This window comes from Artemia franciscana, chromosome 1 (assembly GCF_032884065.1).
Source record: "Artemia franciscana chromosome 1, ASM3288406v1, whole genome shotgun sequence".
Classification (NCBI taxonomy): Eukaryota; Metazoa; Arthropoda; class Branchiopoda; order Anostraca; family Artemiidae; genus Artemia; species Artemia franciscana.
This window is the reverse complement of record NC_088863.1, coordinates 51,596,303-51,618,556: the sequence shown is the minus strand read 5'-3', so window position 1 is coordinate 51,618,556 and position 22,254 is coordinate 51,596,303. Positions and strand designations below refer to the sequence as shown.

Here is a 22,254-nt window from a genome sequence, read left to right as displayed (position 1 = left end):
TCCATTATGCTGCCAAATACGCTGCCTTGCTCCTATTCAGATATATCACCATGTCAGAATATCTTCACGCACTTAAAACAGGCCTAGAAGAGGAACTATCAATTGGAGTCATGTCATGTTTTTAAGAGTCGACAAAACTTCTGGGAGGGGGGTCAAACCCCATAACCCCGGAAATGTTTTATAAACCTTAAAGTTGATAGTTGGTATAAAAAGATATAATCCACCCCAAACAGACATAATTAACCTTCAGTTTGGCCCTGTTGAGCAAATTTAAGTTAGTATACGATTTAAGAAGAATATATTAATGGGGTTGGAAGGGAGCGACAAGGTTTCCTAAATTCGTAACCTATAATTTTCCAGTGTAATTGTTTTTCAATTATACTGAAAAATTTTGTATGCCAATTTTCAGAAGAAAAACAATATATTTCTTACTTTTGCCCTATTTGCGGAAGTTTGAATGAAAGTGTTTATCACTTGATGTACTACTGTGAGGAACTGACTTATTGGAGAATTGAAGTCTTTGGTAGCAAGAATTTCAGTTTTGAGTGGTTGGTGAGTGTGTGCTCGGATGAATGTTTTATGGGTGTCGCAAGTTTGGCACGATTCCTCTGTCTTACGATCCATCTAGGTTTCTGTATGATTATTTTAGGTTTTTTTGTAGTTTCTGTGTAATTCTTCTTGGTTTTATATATTTTGCCATGGACTTTAAGTGCAAATAAATTCTATTCTATAGTGCCGTCTTTGAAAAAAAAATGTATTTACGCATATACAGTTGTTGCTTGTTAAATAAGATGAATATATATTTTACAGGGAGTGGGATGACTGATAACTCTGGAACTTTTCTTCTTTTTTTTGGGGGGGGAGGGGAGGGGGCTTTGGGTTTATATCAATAGTTGTCCATGCTTCTAATTCTATATTGCTTTATTTCAGAGAGCATTGTAGAGCCAAGCCGAAAAAAGGACACTGTATGGTACCATTGTACTTTTAGAAGGGTCCCCACTATTGATGAGTGTTATACAGATGATTATATTTATCGCTATGAAGCTTATGAACAATTTAAAAGAAATAGGTATGCTTTATTAGATAGAAAAATATCGTTACTTTACTTATTGATGGATAACCTATGCTGAGAACGCATGGTATTTTCAATATCGATGAACTTGAATGTACATTGGTATAACTTAAGATAGTACCAGAAAAATTCTCTAGGACAGGGGGGAGGGATTATTTACATTTGCAATAAAACATTTTAGCATGTCTAGAAATCTACTTGTTTGCCTTGAGTCAAATTAACTGACCAATCTATGTCCATTAACAATAAAAGGAATTATTGGAAATAAATCGCAAAAGTAATAAACATAGATAATATCCGAATGTACTGTCTGGAACCTTTATTAATAAATTTTTTCTGTTTATTTATCCGCCTGTCATGTCCAGATGCACAGCAAAATTATGCAAAATTGACTTGGGTTTTACCATTTTCAGTTTATTTTGGATATATATATATATATATATATATATATATATATATATATATATATATATATATATATATATATATATATATATATATATATATATATATATATATATATATATATATATATATATATATATATATATATATATAACCTGTCAGAATATAGCTTCATGGCTAGTGCGATTTTTCTTATTACCTCTTAAAAAGAAACGAAAGAAAAACGTAGGTACATTACCGGATCGCTATAGGCTCCTTTTAAAAGGATACTTGAAAAGCAAATAGTTAGTAATTAATTAAGAAAATTAATAATGTATAATTGTAAAGACATTTTTAAACAATTTTGAATTCAAATTGGTGTTTAAGTCTCAAAATAATATGCAAAAATGGAAACTCTGCGTTCGGCTTGGTAAAACAGATTCCACTGCTGAATCAAGACAATGACAAAGCAAAAACATAATTTATTAATTCATATTCAGATTTCACAAATGACCGACCTCGGTATCATTTCTGAATGGTAACGGGCTTGAATTTTCTAAAATTCATTGGTTTTCAGCAACACAAGTTTGTTTTTGTTTTATCATATGTTGTACGCTAGGGTTTATTCCGGGTTAAGTAGATTCTAAATAGATGCAAGTGTCACTTTCACTTTAGTTTCTGGGGTATTTTATCATTTTATCATTTTCTGGGAATATCTTGTGGGTTTCGTTTGGGTATATGTCAGTTTGGGTATATATAGATAAGGGGAGTGATTTCATCAGTGCAGTTGAATTTCGAGTTCAGTTGAGTAAACTATGTTGAGTATATTTTGATGTATTTATGTTTCTAGTTTAGTTATGTAAAATAAAATATAGTAGTAGCCAAGCTCTCGCTTCCGTTCAGGCGTAGGATTGAGAACCAACCAAAGGTACTATATTACCAATAAGATTATAGTACATAATACATAAGTTGCTTCTCACAGGGCTGCCACAAAGTCCCTAAAGTCCCTGGAAGTCTCTAAATCTGGCTTTGATCCCTATTAGTCCCTAAATCAGTGCTCAGGTCCCTTAAGATTTTTTCCTGATCTACATTCTTTTATATTAGTTGAATATGTTATCTCTAAGTAATGGAAGCCACAAGGTATTGTATTTTAGTTATGGTTTCATGTAAGTCATTTTCAACATGTGGCCTTGTAATCATAATCCTGTTTCACGACTACCAGGGTTGCCAAAGGGACACTTTTAGTGCTTTTTTGACACTTTTTCACTCTGGATGACACCGTGCTACTATTGGGTGAAAAAAGGCAACTTTTTGGAAAAAAGGACACGTTTTGGCATTTTTTCAAAATCAACACCATATGTATTTATTTTCAGTTCTTTCTTAACTGCAACTGCTTTTAATTAGTGCTTTGTGTTTTTCAGGTTTGTGTTCGTCTTAGGGATTTTTTTAATCGTCTCTGCACTACTTTCCTTTTCAAAAGCACGAAAATTCAAACGTGGTGAAACATTTGACTTGCTCAAGAGAGTTTAGAAAAAGTTTTTTGATAAAAAACTGAAGCAAGCATATAACTGCTGGTTAGTAAAAGCTTAAGGTGTTTTATGACTTGTAGTCTACATGAGTATGCAAAGGTGCGGCCTGGATAGTAGTTAGTAGCAAACTATCTGATCCTGATCTGATTTGCTGCTGCTTAATCATTTTTTTGACAACGGTGAACCTCAGTTGATTTCCTGAATTAAGACATTAGGCTTTTAGTAAATATGCAGTTTAGGTCCACTTGCATTTGAGAGTGTGGACCCTGTTCCATATGGGTACAGTCTAACCCACTAGAAAATTCTCTGGTAACTGTCAAGAACATGTAATACCGTCATAGACTGAACATCACATCGAGTGTACCAAGTGCTAACTAACGAAATGTGCTTTTTGCCTAAAGTGATGAAAGGATACAAGAACGGCAGTTAAAATTGTTTCGCTTTACATGCTGTAACCTGGTGTACTGTTTAAAGAAGAAACAGAAGACTATTATTGAAACCAACCAAGCTTTCCAAGATTATGCACACAAAACAAGTTATGAAGCGTCTAAAATCGACCACAGATATGTAAACAAGCAGGTTGGCTGAAGGCAATGCTAACTTGATCAACTTGCGGTTTTTCTTCATTTCACAGTTTGATGCATCTCTACATGAGGGCATAGGCCAGATGTTCATTCTATGAGTATTGTAGATTCTATACCTATAAACCTAGTAGTTAACCAAGATGTGGTCACCCTTTTTTTAGCATATTGTTTACACAGTTATTTCAGTTAGGACAGCTTTTCAGCTTTAAGTAGTTGTGTAACCACTCAGTGTCTCAGTTGTGATTCTCTGATACCCCTAAACATAAGAAGTTCAAATGTGAAAAGACTCTTAATTGACCTCTTTATACCATTGTCATGAAGATGTGAAAAAGTGAGGTTTCTATTTTGCCAAGGAAGGCCTGCTAGTTCGACTGCAAAATCTGACATATTAACAGTATTTTTTTTCGTGGTTATTGCTGACCTAATGATACATTGGTTTTTCTCGTCTTTCTGACAATGGTTATAACAATTTATGACTCTTGTGCCATTGTTTAAATCTATCCTCAAGGCACATAATTTCATATCTAACCTTATGGACTATCTTAACAAATTTTTGTGAACTGGAAACATCACTATGTACTGTATAAACAGTCTTTGGGGATAAACTGAGTGTTAATTGACAGCCAATGTCTGGTGATCTGCCATTTTGCTTGGTAAGGTAAATACCTTGAACTTACAGTTCCAGTCTGGGGACACAATGATCCACACTTTGATAAAAAGCTGCAGATCGACATTGAAAGCCATCAAGAGCTTCGTGAAACTAGAAATCCTGAACAGAAGTTATGCTTTTGAGTTGCCTCTTGAGCCCCAAAACTACATCACACAGAAGCTTATCTGAATGAAAAAGGAGCATCAGGAAAAGCTGTTGAACAGTTTAGGCTGACATGCTTGGGATTCTACTTTGAACTGGTGAAGCAGATGAGAAGGCGGTCAATCATAAAGATAAGATGTTGCAAGCTCTCGAGTACTTAGACCCGAAAGTTGCCGTGAATGGAACTGTTGAAACGATTAGTCCTTTGACCAGCAGATTTAGCGAACTCCTGGGGGATAGTAAGAACGAGATAGAGTCTGCTAGAGACACTCTCAAAAACCAGTGGCTAAGCCTGCCAGATTTCAAAGAAGAAATGATCCTGAAGTCTGGTGGTGAAGAGTTAGTGTCCTCACCACCTTATATTTGAAAGCTCTTGTTAGACGTGAAGAATCCTGGCGGCACTCCCAAATTCTTTGAAATATCAAACTTTTTGTTGAACTTATGCGCGTTACCTCACTCAAGTCCTGGTGCCGAAAGACAGTTGTCTCAACCAAAAACATTAAAACTAAGTTGCGAAATCGGTTGGAAGTGAAAACTGTGGATTCCCTCATCCATATAAAACAGATGGTTACTCGTAGCGCTGCGTCAGTGGATCGGTGGCAGATTCCGCCAATAACACTTAACAACTTTTCGAGGTGGTATTGCAATGCTGACGACAAGGATGAGCAAATAGAGAATGAATCTGAACCTGACCTATTTGACTGACCAATCAGAAAACCAAATAACTGAAATCAGATTGCAGTAGCCGAAGTTTTTTTCTCCCAAATGGCTAACCACTAAAAATAGATTTTTTTTTAACGAAAGCTGAAGCTTTAAACAGATTTCTTGTAAAGGATTTCTGCATCAGAGTTTCTCTTCATATTCTCACATTCTTGAAACTTTATCTGTTCTTTCTTGAAAAACTTGGCCTTTTCTGAACCTAGGGTGTGGCTGGACCTCTGTATAACGCTTCTGAATTGAAATCCGATTCATTCTGTATCTGCTCACTTTTCGTAAGCCTTAATAACATGAAATGCAGCGTATGTGAAATCCAGCACATTCTTTCCCTTATAAAGGTCTTTTCATGCTGTCTAGGTTTTTCGGTTCAATCTATCTTGAGCCGCGAAGATAGTGAAGGGCTAGCGCAAAATATTTCGGATTTACTTAGACATTTGTTGTGCACCATTCTGCTTTTGATGAAAAGGATTGCGATTAAATAAGCCTTTCCATAGTCTCTTACAGACGCGGTCGACCTCTTTTCAGAAGAAAGAGATTGGGCAGAGAGAAACGGATTTTCCTCGAGAAATCATAGCTATTCCAAACACCAAAAGGTTTTATCTTTGGTTTTCTGTGCTTTTTCTTTTTTATTTCAACATTTGATTGAGCACATGTGATTTTTGTCTTGTCACTATTTGCAAAGAATTTGACATTTCTTTGTTTTTTGAAGAATAAATTAGCTTTATACAGAACAAGTGATATTTGTCTTGTCATTATTTCTCTCCTTATCAAGTTTGATCTCCTAGTTAATTGATCTCATGAATACATTAATGTTTGGATAAAATGACGATGTGGTTGTGTATTTTTGCGAGAGCAGCGTTACCCAACGCGTTGGCAAAAGCTAGGTGAAAAGGATGTAAAGCACGCTCCAAGCCAAGCGCCTTTCACTCGCTTTTCGATATCAGCCTGCAGGAAATGGTCGACAAGCTTTTGCAGAAGATCTCATATGCTACTGAAGGAAAAGAGGGAGCAAGGGCAATTAAGCCGTGTAGGCAGCGACAGACATCGTATCTGTGGTCTGCTGGTTCTAATCTTTTAAGCCCTGTCTTCATTATGGCATTTCCTGGCCGAGACGGCTGGGGTGGCTCACAGTGAAAACAGGTTTTATTGCCGTAGAGAGCAGACATTTTGCCTGAAAACGTAAAAACTAAACAATACATTTTGTCATTCATCTTAGTTGTACTCCAACTTTTCTTTACGTTCCTGTAACACTGCAAACGCAGTACAAATGATTCAGAATCTTCATGAAGTAAGACTGTGCTTTCGAATTTTTTACCAAAAACGACGAAAATGAAAACTGTCTTCCAAAAAGGGCAAAGCCAGCTTTGGTGCCGGAAAACGCCATAATAAAAACAGGGCTTTACTGAGTTTTTGGAAGGAGAATAACTAGTACAACCGAAGGCTCGAGAGAACCCGAGAAATTGTACTGAATTCTTTTTCTTCTTCGCGTATTAGGCGATTTGAGGTTTTACATGGGATTTTACTTATTTGAAGATCCGCTTTGCTTTTACTTGAAAAAGAAGAACGTAACTATGGCCCTGGAGTTGCGAAAAAGCTATTTAAAGCCTTTTTTGTCAACTTTTAAAGTATATTGGCTAATTTTCTAGGGGGACACTAAAAGTGTCCTTTTTTGTTCAATTGGACACTTTAGTCCCAAAAAGTTTTGGCAACCCTGACGACTACAGCGTTACTGTCTGAATGAAAGAGATTATAAAGTAGCGAAAAGGATTGACACACTTTGCCTCTGGTGTCACCTTAGGGCTTTTTTTATCCTAGTTTCAGGAGATTTAATTATTTTGTCGGTGTTATGCTAGATACGTGGGCCTACCTAGCCTTGAATTCTAAGGGGCTGATTATTATGTCAGTATTGTGCTAAATTCGTTTTTTTATCCTAGCTTCCAGGAGAGTTAATTATTTTGTCAGTTTTTTGCCAGATATATCGGCCAGCCTTGGATTTTAGGGAGTTGAGGGGTAATAGCCTCTTGGCATAACTGCTCTTAACTTCTCTTCTTTTTTCAGGTTTAACGGTTAACTGCTTATAACTGAATTTAAATGGGAAAGTGCAAATTTAAGAATGTTTGGCTTGAGGAGAAAGACGAAACAGGGCACCAGATGAAAGAGTGGTGCAGAGCAGTCCCAGGAGATGTACGCTTGTTCTACTGTGTCATTTGCAATTCATCACTTGCTTGTCAGAAAGGTTGTTACTCTCTACTGCAGCACTCTCGAACTGGAGAACATAAGAAAAACGTCAAGACTAAGCTGAAATCCGATCAACTTCGCTTGACTTCAGCCTCCAGCTGGGCCCTGGAATGTAATTAAACTGGGAATTACACTTACTCAGTAAATTTGCAAACAGTGATAGCTGAAATTACATGGGCTCCAAAGATGATTGAATCTGACAATTCTGGTAATTCGGCAGACAGAATAGCAGAATTCTTCAAGAGAATGTTCAAGGACCTAGTTCTTAATAATTTTTCCATCGGGTGAACCGTGTTTACATACCTTTTGAACGAACTGCTTGGACCACATTTTCAGAAGATTACATTGAAGAAAATTGGTAATAGTTATTATATGATAGAACTTGATGAAACTACCAACAGCGGAAGCAAAAAGTTGTTGCAAATTTGAACCCGTTTCTAGTCTGAAAAGATGAATCAGGTGGTAGAGAGGCATCTGAAGACTTGTTTCTTAGGTCATGCCACTGCAGAGGACCTAATATCGGAAATTCTGAACGCAATTGATGGTAGCAGTTTGTCCCTCTCTAAGCTGCTTACTTTGAGTAGTGACGGCCCGAATGTGAATAAAAAACTGTTCAGACTGATGGACAGTGAGAAACGTAAAGTAACAAATGGCGATAAACTTTCAGACATTGGCACCTGTAGAATCCACATTGTACACAACGCCTTTCGCAAAAGCCTAAACGAGGCTGGGGAGACTTGCTCTGATCTCATTATGAAGATGTATTACTTTTTTTCGTACGTGGCCTGCGCGGCTGGAAGACTATTCAAAATCCATCAGAAAACTGGCGTTCCTTGGTCGAACTTTGTCAAACATGTACCAAACCGATGGCTATCGATTGGTCCGCTGCTGCTAGGCTGATTGAGCAGTGGCCAGCTGTTGTCGAATATTTTACCGTATTCATTCCGAAGACAAATGCTAGTTTGGTGAGGTCGAACGTATATAAAGAGATTGTAGAACTCCTGAAGTAATCCACTTTGAAAGCAGAGTTTTAGTTCATTGTTGACAATTCTAGTCTTTTTACTCGGTTTGCTTTGAAGTTCCAGCGCAAAGAACCGTCGGTACATGAAATATTTATGAAACTGGAGCTTCTTGTTCGGAGGCTTGCTGGGCGTATCTTAAAAGCGAAAGCAGCTCAGAAATTATTAGAAGATTCGAGTCCAAGACTGTTCGAAGATGACGAAAATATGCTTCCTCTGTTGGAAGTTGCTGCCTCTCTAAGTGACTAAGTTCAGACCTGTCTGAGAGCTACTGACGAGCTATCAAAACATGTGTTTTTTCTGATTGTACAGAAGCATTACTCGTCAGCTGCAAAGTACATTTTAAAGTAAGCTTTGAACGAAGAATCTTTGTTGTTCTTGAAAAGCTTGTCTTTCTGGTACCCAAGCCAGTTTTCGAAGACAAATTCTACTCAGGATTTGTTGTATGTCGCCCGAAAACTGGCCATCCCAGTAAAAACTGAGCTGCTGCTAGACAAGTTTAAGCTAGTGCAGATGAGTGAGTTCCCATCTGCGCCGGCAAGGATAGATGAACGATGGAATAGACTCATTGAAGATGGGAAGTATCCAAATTCGGCTGTTGTGGCAAAGAATAAGTTGTTATTTCTCATGTTTTGACTAGTGTTGAGCGCAGTTTTTCACTGTCTGTGAGGATCCTCAGTGAGCAGAAAGCATCCATGAATGAGCGCACATAGAATTTCAAGTGTTTTGTTGCTGACTGGTATGCGTCGAGCTGGTGGGAGTGCTCAAAGGTTTGTATTATTGAAGATTTGATAAAGCTTGCCAAGTCAGCGTGGAAGAGCTATCAAATTTTACTGGAACGGGAGAAAGAGTTGAGAAAAAATGGCGAAGAAGAACGGCACAAGTTGGAAAGAGAAGAACAGCAGAAGCAGCAGCTAATCACTGAAATGTCGTCGAACAAAGAAATGATAAAGACTCTTGAGGAGACTTTGAAAGAGAAAAAGGAAGCATTCAGGACAATGCTATGGAAAAAGCAACTGATCAGATGCTTCAAGAAGCAAGGAACCAACTAAAGAAAGGAATTCAGAAGAACAATATGGTAGAAATCCAGCTTGCTCAGGCAATACTAGATGGATCATTAGCACTCCGCGATGAACAAAAAAAAAAAATTCCGCAGATCTTGAAAGCCCGCAGAAGGCAATCCAGAAGAAGAAGCAGCTGCTCATAACTAGTCTTTCGAAACAGTCAAAAAATTGAAAAATGTATTTCATCCGTTTTCATTTTTTTTACTTTACGTATATATCTCAAATAAATATAGAGAATCCAAATTAAAAACGAAAAGAAAGATTGAAAGGTGTTGTGGAAGGATAAATCTGCTCTATAACCCTTCTGGGATATGATGGAATTCCATATGAACTTTTTTTTAGCATCTCTGGCCTCTGATCCTAGCCATCAAAGGGTATACGGTACATCTGTATTGTAGGTTTGGTAGTAACGACCTTAGTTCCCTAAAAGTCCCTTTTTCGATTTTAAAAAGTCCCGAAGTCCCTATTTTGTGCTGCCAAATCTGTGGCAGCCCTGTTCTCAGTTCGTATTTTCTCAGCATTAAAAACTCGTCTGATAAAATAACAATAAGTTGACCTCTGTTTTGCTACTTTTCAACTAGTAGTATTTGCTACTTTTGTGTGGAACAGTGATAATTTTAGTCTAAGTAGATAGTACTAAGAATTTGACCAGACTCTAATCCTTGTCTGAAATTTTGACTCCTGGACACATATTGAATATTTATTGGCTAGTACAGTTTTTTTTTCATTTTCGGTACTAATCCTTTTTTTAGGTAGTGCATCAATTCTTCTCTTGAGTGGCTCAAACTAAACCATTTAATTTTTATTCTTATTTGTTTCTCACCTCCTCGCCTTTTCCCCCTTCCTGTCTATGTAGAATTTTCCTAATTTTAAATTTGATTGTTTCTTCCAGGCTGGTAGACCAGAACATATGCAATATTCTTAAAAACCGATTTACTGAATGCCTGCGCTCTGAACATCCTGACATTGGTAAATGTGATAAAATCAAAGAAGATTGGCAGGTTGCTGAGACCAACTACTTTTCAAAGTGTAGGTGTTGAAAGATTAAACCAGTTACAAAATTGATGCCTACGTTTTGTGGCCTTGCATGTTCAAACAATTGTTATGTTAAACAAGGTATTTTCAAAAACAAATTCCTGACGGATTTAGACTTGTATTTGGGCAAAGGAGAGTACTCTTCTTTAAAATTTATTAAATATCCAGTCAAAGTTCCCCTAGAAATCGCCATGTCTGCAGGGGAGTGTTGCTTCCCACCACTAAAATGGCTACGATTTTTATTATTAGTTTAGACTTTGTCTTTTGGAAAAATCGGCCCCTCGCCACCCCAAGAAAAAATCAAATAATAATTGGTGGGGTGGAGGTTCTCTCCAGATATCTAGTGACAGAAACTGCTGTCAAATTTTCACTCTATAGTTCTGCAATTTACTACTAAAGCAGGGATGAATATACATGGTCAGTAATCTAAGCCATAGGGGTAGGGGTTATTTTGGACCAAGCTGCTCCAATTTTTCCAGAAATCCGTTAGAAAAATATTAGTGGAGATCACGGGCGTGTCCAGGATTTTGGGTCCGGGAGAGGGGCTACAAAAAACTTTTAAAAACGCATCGAAATTTGTTTTTATGCATTTTGTCACATTTTTACGAGTCGAAAAAAATTTGGAGGGGTGTTCAAACCCCCTGAAATCTTCCCCCTGGATACGGCTTTGGTGGAATTCTTTAACCTATCTATTGAACCTTCATGTTTTTCATGCTTAATTTGAGATCTTATTGAAACGTTGAGCAAAAAAAAAAAAAACTTTCGAATACTAAAATCATTTTAAATAGATATGCTGAGCTGCTCTCTGCTATCTTTGTTGCCAGAAAAAAAACTTGAAAGTACAAATAAGCATAAATGAAAGTGGAACAAAGTATTAGAAACAAGAACAAAAGCAGACTGATAAAAAATGACAATTAAGAGGCGCAAAAGAAAGGTGGCTGAAGGCAAACAACTCAGAAAATTTAACAGAGAAATTAGACATTTAATTCTAAAATTTTCCGTATTTTCATTTTCGACCCAGGCTACAATATACTTTGTTCAGAAATAGTTGACTTTTCTTTAGACAAATTCGGAGATAAATCCAGATTGATTAAGGTACTATTCATAGGGCTCAAGGATATTCTCCATGAATCCTTATTATTTAACGCAAATTTCCTATGACTATAATTTACTATTTCGGTTTTCATTTTGGTTTGATTTTGGGGGAGGGATGTACTCGGTTTTCGTCATTGTTGTTTTTGGGTTTCATCCGGCTGGCGTGTCGTTGGGACTTCTTTGTAAGAGAGAGTCTTTGTTATTATCGTAATAATCATGAGGGAGCACTTCTTGGCACTACTATGGCACTTGTCATTTCTTGGCACTTCCTTGAAGTCCTTGGCTAGACCTTATTTCTCTTTTTCTAACCTCAACCCTAATGTCCTTATTCATATATCCTGATCTTACTATTTATGTCCTTCATAGTTGAATTCTTGTTCTTCTCCTGTGTTTGTTTCATTTTGAGAAGGAGTACTCACAAGACAAGTTTATTTTAGATCCATATATAAACAGTTCCAAAGTACCACCCAAAACTTAAAACCTTGCCCAATCTATTTTGTTCTTTCTAAAAACATAACATGTACAAGTTACTTAAGGGTATAATAAATTGTCTCAGAATACAACACATACTATTTTTTAGGTGGTTTATAAAAATACTATGATTATTGTATGAAGAGGCAATTCCAAATATAAACAACCCTGTTGCAGAAAAGAGTAGACCTAGCCCTTATCTAGATTCATATTGAAAGGCCTTGGGGTTCCCTCCAATTCTTGTAGCAGGATCAAGAGCTACTCTCGGTCAGCTCTTAACCGCTTTTTTGAAATATGTATATTTGTGTCCGTGCTCCTTATTAGATTTCGTTAACTATGGATTGGTCTCCAGGAATATCTACCTTCTTCGGCCTGGGAGCAGCTATTTGATAGAGTAGGATATTCTATTGATATCAATCATAGGATGGACGGCCTTTGAATGAGAAAAATTACAACTTAAGCACGTATTAACTATTTTTAGGCTATTTTATTTCTCGTGACGTTTATGGCAAACTTTAAGGGGAAACCTGTCAAACCAGATGCTGGGGATTCTCATCTTGCAGTCGTTATGGGTTTAAGCTCAAATAATTTATACAAGGAGTATCAAAGCTGCCATACACAAAAAATAAAAAATGAATATAGGTTTTTTGCTTTAAGCGTTAATAGCTAAGTGTTCATGCTTATTATTTTCAGAATAAAATTTTTTACCTTCAGATACTCTAGAGCAGTGATTCCCAACTGATTTTGGGTAGTGACCTCACCTAGGCATTTCTAAAATCCTGATGCCCCCCTCATGACGTTTAGATTTCGTCATCTTGTCAATCATCAATCATCTTGTCTTTTCGAGTTATCCTCTAGCTAAGTTTTATGCGAATGAAAATTTGTCTGTATGCAAAACCTTTCATATAATGCATCACGTCATTGCAATACTATAATGTATCTGTTTTGCTCTGTAAATGTATGTCAATGTGACGTCATTTACTTTTTTTTTTTAACTAAGACTCTAGAGAATTATCAGTCGAATGGTGTATATCCAGCCCATTACCCCACAAAATATTCCAATGTTCCACCGGTGAGGGGTTTGCCCAACGTTGAGAATCACGGCTCTAGAGTAAGCACATATACACGACATTATTTGGGGAGAAAGGGTAGATTTAATAAATTTGCATTCTTACTTAGTTCCTCCTGGGCTTTTTTGGCACATAGGCCATCAACGAGGTCTCGGTGTACATATTGCATGGCTACTGTATCTAGGATATCCTCCAGCTGGGGCGGTAGAATAATGTGTGCACATTGGAGATCGCCTCAGTCTTCCTCTCCGTCGACACCCATGTGACCGCCATTGCTATGCTTGGTTTGGATATCTTGATTTCTGCATCTGAAGGACGTGTCCAAGGTAACTCCAGATTTAATAAACGTGCAGGAAAAAAAACGCTGATGTTCTATTGTGATTTATGCTGTAAGGTTGTGTTTGAGCAGTCGTTCGTAAAGAATCTTGACAAAAGGTAAAACTTTAGCCCAAACAGCAGAGGGTTCAGGAGGAAAAGGAGGCAGCAGTTAAATTACGGAAACTATTATGATGATTTGAAAATACTTCTTATTCCTCCTTACTTACGGCTCTTGTGTTTGAGCACTGTTTCTTAAAGAACTGACACAAAAAATTAAATTTTAGCGTAAATATTGGGGATTTAAAAGGGGAGAACCCCCTTCAAGTGTGGAAGAATTTCTGTGCATTTTAAGTTTTAGTATCGCTTCTTACTTGTCTTTTTTAACAAGTTTTTTTCTAATTCAATTTCTGGTCCTTTTTTTTTTTAAATTGGGTCCAGGCCTATTCAAGGTATAGTGGGCGCAACTGCCCCTGAAGAAACCCCCCTGTGCTTGCTACTAAATTTTATAAATTAATACTTTCAACTTGATTGGAAATGTCCTAGATTGACAGCGTAAGATTTTTATTAAGATAAATACAGTTTATCTGACACCTAATTTCTTTTATGTAGTAATAAGCACCTTAGAAGCGCATGCATTAAGAATCATAAATGAATGGCTGAAGATTACATAAAACGAATTTAAAATGTGAGTTCAGTTCTTGGATCTAAGAACATAGTTACTAAAGTGTTTCCTTTTTTATGGTAAAATTTCTTAAACCAAGGATTTCTTTCAAGCTAGAAACAAGCTATGATTAAGATCAAAACATAGAAAGAAAAGGTGTCAAACATTTCAAAATATCTTAACTAAACTTTTAAGTACAGCAAAAGTCATATCAAACACTCCATTGTTCGTTCGCCCACCCTTTTTACATCTGAATCATTATATATACATCATATACCTTACAACGTTCGTCTTTGGGTGCAATAAGTACCAGAATTGAAATTAACACCAGTATGAACAACAATAGCAATTGCTTTGTCGTTATTTTGAAGTTGTTTGTCATTTGGATGCTGACTTAATAGTCTTAAGTAGACAGTCTTCATCCTGCCGGCTTTTGTTGTCTCTGTGGAGAGGTGCTGACTTTTTCGTTTTAAGTCGATAAGTCTCGTCGTTTTCATATTTACTTTCAACTCTTGCTGAACCAGGTACGAAAATAGAATTTCAGATACTCCTCGTCATTGGTTTGTCTTTTTAAAAATCGTCGTTTGTTCAGAGCTGCCGCTTTCTCATCCTGTTTACGTCTATTTTTTTTTCTCACTCAATTTTAAAGCGTCCTTGTTTTTCTTAAAAACAAGTTTTTTTTTGTTCTCTTGTTTCTCTTGTTCTCTGGTTTTTCTTATCCTCTTGTTTTTCTTTTTTTTTCTTATCCTCTTCTTTTCTTATACTGCCCTTTTTTGTCAGCTACTTATTCAGCTTGACTGTCATATTTTTCTTTATCTCCGAGTTTTTTCCTTCGATAGAGATACCAGATTTGGGATTTCGGTTTCTTCCTAACACGAAGGCCGTCTTATGAAGCAATTGGCCCGTTACTAAGAGATTCATTTGAAAAGATTCCTAGGTCTCAGAATGTACAATCAAATGACCATTCTCTTGACTTCTTTCGATTATTCCTTCATTATGATGTAAACAGAGAAAAAGTTCTCGTTCCGTGACTCCTTCTACATTTTTTTCCAATTATGACACAATTTATTCACAAAAAAAGCATGAAACCCAATAAAATGGGCTTCTATTGCCAGTCCACAAAAACATCCACTTATATCATTTCATTCGGGTTTCCATTTCACAACGAAACGAAAAATATGTAAAAAATGTTAAACATATAGAACTAAAAAATATAAATCATAAACCTGCAGGAAATGATGTCTCAACTGGTGACGGAAGCCAGAAATTTCAACAATATCCTTAATATATGATGGTGTCTGAGACCACAGCACCGGAAGAATATGATGAGCAGAGAAAGTATACCTCGCAAATACTCTAATCGGCCTTTTTCCTGTCTCGTTAGATGCCCATGGACATCAGGAGCTGTCTCAAACACATAACGAAGACACAATGGAGCAATATTATTCATAATGTCATGCATTAGTTGAAGGTCATAAAATAAGCACAAACCCGAAAAGGGTTAAATATGGAGTCGCGGATAAATATTTCTAACTAAGGCAAGTCTATCAATTCCATAAATAGCATGCACAGCTGAATTCTGGAAAACACGCAAAGGTTTCAGCTGAGAACAACAGTATAGCAAATAAGGATGGACTAATGAAAAGTATAAAAGACGCAAAACTTTCTCTTGAAACTGATGCTTTAGCTTCCTTATCATACCTATACTCCTTGCTGCTTTCGACGATATACACTGTACCTGATCTGAAAATCTTAATGTTTCATCAGTTATTACACTTAGGTATTTCACTAACTTCTGACGTCCTGTTGTCGAGTCTCCTACTGCAAGCTCTTGTAATCAGTGTTAATATGAAGGTTATCTGCCACAGACAACGAAACCCAGTTTGCTGTGATTTACTTTCAGTTTATTTATCCTTAGCCTTTCTCCACTTTTTCCATATCATTACTCAGTGTCTCCAAAAGCTGAGCTTCGGTGTGCTCCGCAGCTTAAACATTCGTATCATCAGCTAACAATACAAGAGATCTCTTAGGGTTATTCGTTTCGTCTCCATTTCCAACATTCGTTGTCAAATCACAGATTGATGGATGTTATTCATGTATATTGAGAAGAAAAAAGGGCCTAGAGGGAACCCATGGGGAACACCGCAACGAATATGGTAATCGCTTGATTTCATATCATTCAGTTGCACATACATAGAGTGGTAACTCATATATGCTGAAATAATTTTAAGAGCATTTCCTCTAATACCACATTTGTCCAACTTTTTCAGAAGAATCACTTGGTCCACTGTGTCAAACGCCTTCAAGATGTCTAGGAGTTTAGTCGCCACTTTCAACTTCCTATCCAAAGCACCATTAATCATAGATGTCAAATATGAACTGCATGCTCCGTACAATATCTTTCTCTGAAACCAAATTGATTGGTTTGCATAAAAGAAATCTTTCCTCTCCAAGAACTCAGCCATTCGTTTATATAATATTTTTTTGAAAAATGAAAGACGGAATAGGGAGTAGCGAAATAGGTTTATAATTGCTGAAATCTCTCGGTTACCACTTTTATGCAATGGCACTACTCTGGCATGTTTAAAATGATTAGGAAATTCAGCATCTTTAAGACAACCAATCGTTAAATCAATGTATCCCGGCCATATCACGGATAAAACATACTTCGCTTCTTTCAGAGACAACACATCCACTCTGGCTGCTTTAATTCACATATCACTCACAATTTCCGTCACCTCCTGCTGACTAGCTTTCCGAAGAAAAAGACTAGTATCACTATGGTCAGGAAAGTACTGCTCAAAAGAACTATCTTCTGGCCAGTTTTCAACTTGAATTTTTTTCCCAATTTCAGAAAAGTGCTGAGCCATTTCATCGGCAATTTGACTAGCGCCGCAATTTCCACTCATTTTTGGTAATAAAACTTTCTTTTCACCAATAGCTGATCAAACGTCTTAGCTGAGTTTCCATGGTTTTCTCAAAATTTGTTTTTAAAATATTCATGTTTCGCTTTTCGTAATAACTTATTTAGAGCAAAATGATGTTTCCTGTAGATTTCATGGTCAATATCACAATCACTTAAATCCTTATCATATAAAGTGGATGTCATTTATTTACAGAATTTACAATGTCTGCCGTCATCCATGGTTTCCTTGGAATATCCTTTTTTCAGCATGAGCTACCTTCACACAAGTTTCTTCAACAACTGAAACCATTCTCCTATACCACTTGTCTATTTTCTTGGCAGAAGAATGACGCTCATCTAGAGAGGTCCAGTTGGTTTTTTTCTTATTCAGATTTAAATTTAGGCAACGAATTCTGGTCAAAATACGTTCTAGCGTTTTGTGATCCGCGGGATTGTGTCAAAGTTCCCTGCAGCTGGCATGAAACCATGACGGCACAGTGAGGAGAGATGTCATTTACCAGCACACGCGGAGTACGAATCTTAAAATGCTGCTTCACATTTACGAAAATATTATCAAAAGTGTGGCACTAGTTACATTTATTCTCTTGCAAATGGTAATAGATGGGAATAAATTGTGATTCAACATACTATCACAAAAAAGACGATAATCAAGATCATCCTTATTTAAATCAACATCCCCATAAGTTCCCCATAATCACGCGTGAATAAATTGAAACCGGCAACTTTTCCAATTACTCCTCTAACTACTCCAAAAAACTGGAAAGGTGAGAAGATGGGGGCATATATAAAATAACTAAATAAATACTAGACTGCATCAGCCTTAGTTCCAGGACCATGTTGTCAAACACCATTTCACAACAAACAGACAAATCGACTTACCTTTACATCCAGGTTTGACCTCATGTAAGCACCCGATCCACCATACCTCCGCTGATTCTTATTTCTCACGAAAAAATAATAACCATTAATATCAAGCAGTGCTTCATTTGAAGACTTCAACCATTTTTCAGTCAATTCTAAAATTTGAATATCTCTACCATTTCGAACTAACTCAGACAAATATGACTGCAAGCTCGTTATCCTCCTACAATCAAGATGAAACATAAATCAATTCACTCTTATATTGAATACTTTGACCACACAATAACTCACTACAAAACATATACTTCGATAACTCAATCTTCTCCATACTAATATCATCGTCAAACCCTTCTCTCAACACAACATCTAACCTAGCATAAAAATCAACAGGGTTTCTCTCGAGTAGCTCGATTTTTTCCCTAATACTCACAACTACTTTCTTCACACAATCATTTTGGCAACCACAAGGCACTCATAAACAATAATACCTCAAAAAAAAAATAATTCCTTTTATTATCACACAACTATTCATTATATCCAGATTCCCAAGAACCTTGGGTAACACCATTGTTAGATCACATCTCATGGTTGTGCCAGACCTACATCATGTCGTCGATCAGTTACAACTAAATTTCAAAAAAAATAAAAATAACTTTTTACCCTCATTTCACTCCACCAAGAAAATTATTTGTACTGTCCAGTTTCCCTATCACCCCCGTCTCCACCGTAGTTACGTCCTAAAATCAGCAGCGTATTTAGCTTCGGTATTTCATCAAGGGAGAATTTTTCCAGCGTTGCATGTTGTTGACGGTTAACAGATAAAAAGGGTGAGACTTATTTCGTTACCCATGCTTCAAGGCCTTGTATTTCACATGTTTGCAATTTATCTCTGAATGTAAACAATTTTTTATGGTTTTCTCGCACAGATAGCGGAACATCATCAGTTAGATAAATATTCGACTGATTCGTGACTGTTTTATCACTAAGTTTCCGCGCATTTATTAAGATCTCTCGCTTAAGTTCCCTAGTTTTGCCTCAACTTTCAAAAACTTTTTTACCGAGTTAACTTCCATCACTGAGTATTAGGTATTCACACTCATTTCTAGTCTTTGTGAAATGATATCTTCAAACAGGGTTTTTGCATCCTTACTACTCTTTTCCACCATAGCCGAAACATTCCAAATTAGTATATTCTAATCGGTCTCCTTGCTTTGGACTTTCATAAGCACTAGCAATATAGTGCCCAATTGTGCCTTTACATTCAAATATCCATCATTCAAAACGTGCACTTGAAGCTTTAAATCCTCTGTAACTGATTGCACTCTATCCACCGGTGGCTTTAAGATGGCTACTTCTCTAACAGATTCCTAAGTCACAGTTTCCAGCTTAGAAATCTGATCCTCCGTTCCCTTCATACTCGTATTAAGGTCTGCATGGGTTTTAGCATTATCTTTAAATGTTGATAAAACTTCCGACAAGCTATCAGCCAAAGAATTCAAGGTAAAACCATCCAAAGACAAACCAGAAGATCTTGACTAATCCAAAAACCGCTCATCGTGTTTATGCTTCTTTCAGATCGTCTTAGATTCAAAACATATAACAGATACGTCTACCTTAATTGGTTCCTTTATTTACCCATGTGAAGCAACGTACTGTGATACACGCCACTAAATAAGCCACGGCTAACAAATATATTTCCAGGAGGATATCGAACACAGCTACCAACACATAAACAGTTAAATTTCACCACTATATTTGTCTTTATCCAGCTAAATTTACATAAAAAACGCTGGATCCGCCCCAGAACAGGTATCAAATAAGTCCACCGCAAAAGAGGTGATATTACTCCGAGTTCATTCAGGCAACTGTTAATCCCCAGATTAATAATAAGACAATATTGAACCCCAAACCTAATTGAAAATATCTCTCGTGCCCTTTATTGCCCCCCCCCCATAAAGTCCAATGTGAGTATGTCTTCAGAGTCAACTTAACTCCCACTATTATTTTGATTCTGTTGATTATCCATTGTTCGCAGATTAGTTCTACTAAGAAAAAACTCTTGAATATTATTTTTTAGGCATAGATTCCAGGGTTTCAAAAAGGCGTAATCCAGAAACGGCAGGGGTACTTGAGTAGGTCAAAAGATGCTATGTGCACCCGAATTTTAAATTTTAACAGGCTTTGGCAGTGGTATGGTATCATATTTAAACTGTATCTAAATTTTGTCCCACAAAAGTGGGATAGCCAAAATCTTGCAATAGTTTTAATTCAAACGGCTCCAAAATTGATTTTGAACACGGTTGCTTAAACTCTAATCATATACTTTTATTTTCAGACGGTGAAATTGGTGTTCGAGGCACAGTGATTGACGCTTTTATGAGAAAAAAACATAGAATGGCTTGGGAGAGACGACACGGGCCAATCGGCACAGGAATGAAAGAGTCTGTATAGGGCCATTTAAAATTGTTTCCTTGGTCCATGCTAGTATCGAAAGCTCAGTGCAACTGTGTAAATTTTGGCATAAATAAACTATATTAAACATCATCTGTTATAAGTCTCTTTAATTGCACTCTCAGAATTATTAGGAATTTTGAAAGTCTTTTCTTAGAGGCAGTGGGCATCTTGAAACCAAAATTTATGTTTAAAAGAGGTGGAGTGAGCTTACTGAAAGGCTTAAAAAAATTTGTAATAAAAAAATACACATACCTCCTTGATAGGTACCTAAATCCGAAATTTTTGTGACATGAGTAACAGGAGCTTTTCCAAGGGATGAAAGGCATGAAGCATTGGATAATAAATGTTTAAGGCTAGATATTAAGAGAAAACGTATTCTTATTTTATTTTGGGGACTGTCTGCTCTTTTTGCACATATTTTGGGAATTTTAGAACTTTATGGAGGCCTGCTGAGATTTTCAGTCAGAAACATCGAAAGAAACAATTACAATTTCGCTTCGTCGAAAAAACGGAATGGACGTTTCCTGCAATGTAGGAAAACACTGGATAATTATGAAAGTTATTTCCGAATCTTTATTTTTCAATACGGACCTCTGATAGTCGTCCGAGTTTCTACATTTTCTTCCGTTTACCTTCTCTGTAATCCAAAATTTGGGAGGAAAATATTGGCTATCATAGCACCGGTGGATATATTTTGTTGAGGCAGAACTGTTGCATTTTGCGCCATATTTAGGAATTGAACCTAGCCAAAATAGACGAGTAATGCAGCCTTTCCATTTTGTATTTTACAGACAAATTGGAAGCCTGGACAACCAGAAACGTAAGCAAATCAACCAATGAAAATCCGAGAAACTTTTTTTTTCTTTAAAAACAACATAGGTGAACAACTGACTCATTTGGCGGAAAAACACGACATAAGGATTGTATGCTCATAACTGTGTCTTCGTTAAGGACCTCCCCTTTAACGAGACCTAATCCTTTATGCAGAATAATCATGCAGAATATGCAGAATAATTGCAACGGGGAAAATGTTACAATTCGTAAAAATATGTAAAATGAAATCGGGGAAGTCACTCGGCGCTAAGTTGGGACTAAATGAAAGGTGTTTGAAATATCCCCTTTAAATTCCTCAAGAGGGTGCTGGATTGCAAGAACACTACTAGGACATAAATTGTAGGGAATCAAAACAATTCCAACAGCTATTATACCTCTCAAGGTCGTAGTCATGGGAGGGTTAGGACGTTTTACCCCTCCGCTCTCCTCCCGAAATGTTTGTTCGACTCGTAAAAATGCATAAAAATATATTTGATGTGTTTTTAAGTTTTTTAAAACCGTATTAAAAAAAAAACGCTACCCCCTCTCTCCCTCCGAAGAAAAATCCTGGATATAACCTTAATACCTCTGATTCTGTTTTAAATATGTAAGCGTTGAAAAGCTTCATTATAAGAAGCTGCAATAATATCTTCCGGTTGCAAAAAATTAAGATGAAATACCCTAAAGCATTTGCCATAACCTTTGTACTGTTGAACGTTAGTTTAAATTTTCGAGCTTGTTTTGAGAATTTATCTACATTTATTTTTGTGATTGTCTTCATTAAATCTTAAAATCAAATAATATGTACACAAATGCACTCTCTTCATGTCACGTTGTAGCAGCTGAGGTCGTAATGGAAAGTGAAACCTCGCTTTGTCCGCTCTGTACCGCCGGTAGCAGCAGGCGATGGAAGCGCAAGAACAATGTCAGCTCAAGACACAAATGCTTTGTCCTCGATATCTGAAAAGATAAACCGTGCTCCATTTCTGTGCAAGAAAGAGACTTCCACGTCACTTCCACTTTTTCTTTTGATTTGGCCAATATAGAAAACATCACACTTCTTAGACTTTCTCAGCTCGAATTTCACAAGAACAAAGTTTTCAGCTTGAGCATTTTCTATGTCAAAAGGCGC

At 36.7% G+C, this 22,254-nt stretch overlaps 1 protein-coding gene across 5 annotated transcripts in view; it reads left to right on the top strand.

Annotated features, from left to right (window-relative positions):
* LOC136031132 (NADH dehydrogenase [ubiquinone] 1 beta subcomplex subunit 10-like) overlaps positions 1-22,254 on the top strand; it is a 120,540-nt gene that overhangs the window by 46,613 nt on the left and 51,673 nt on the right. For 2 of the 5 annotated variants that reach the window (XR_010618438.1, XR_010618440.1), the window contains 2 exons: positions 931-1,069; positions 20,191-20,399. The exons of 1 other annotated variant lie outside the window; for it this stretch is intronic. Coding sequence is in view for 1 of the 4 variants with exons in the window: in XM_065710455.1 (XP_065566527.1) it covers positions 10,311-10,447; positions 20,191-20,306 (253 nt within the window). In the remaining 3 variants the exon portion in view is untranslated. Of the gene's footprint in view, positions 1-930; positions 1,070-10,310; positions 10,448-20,190; positions 20,400-22,254 lie in introns of those variants that run through there. 2 more of the 5 variants (XR_010618439.1, XM_065710455.1) reach the window with 2 other exon arrangements.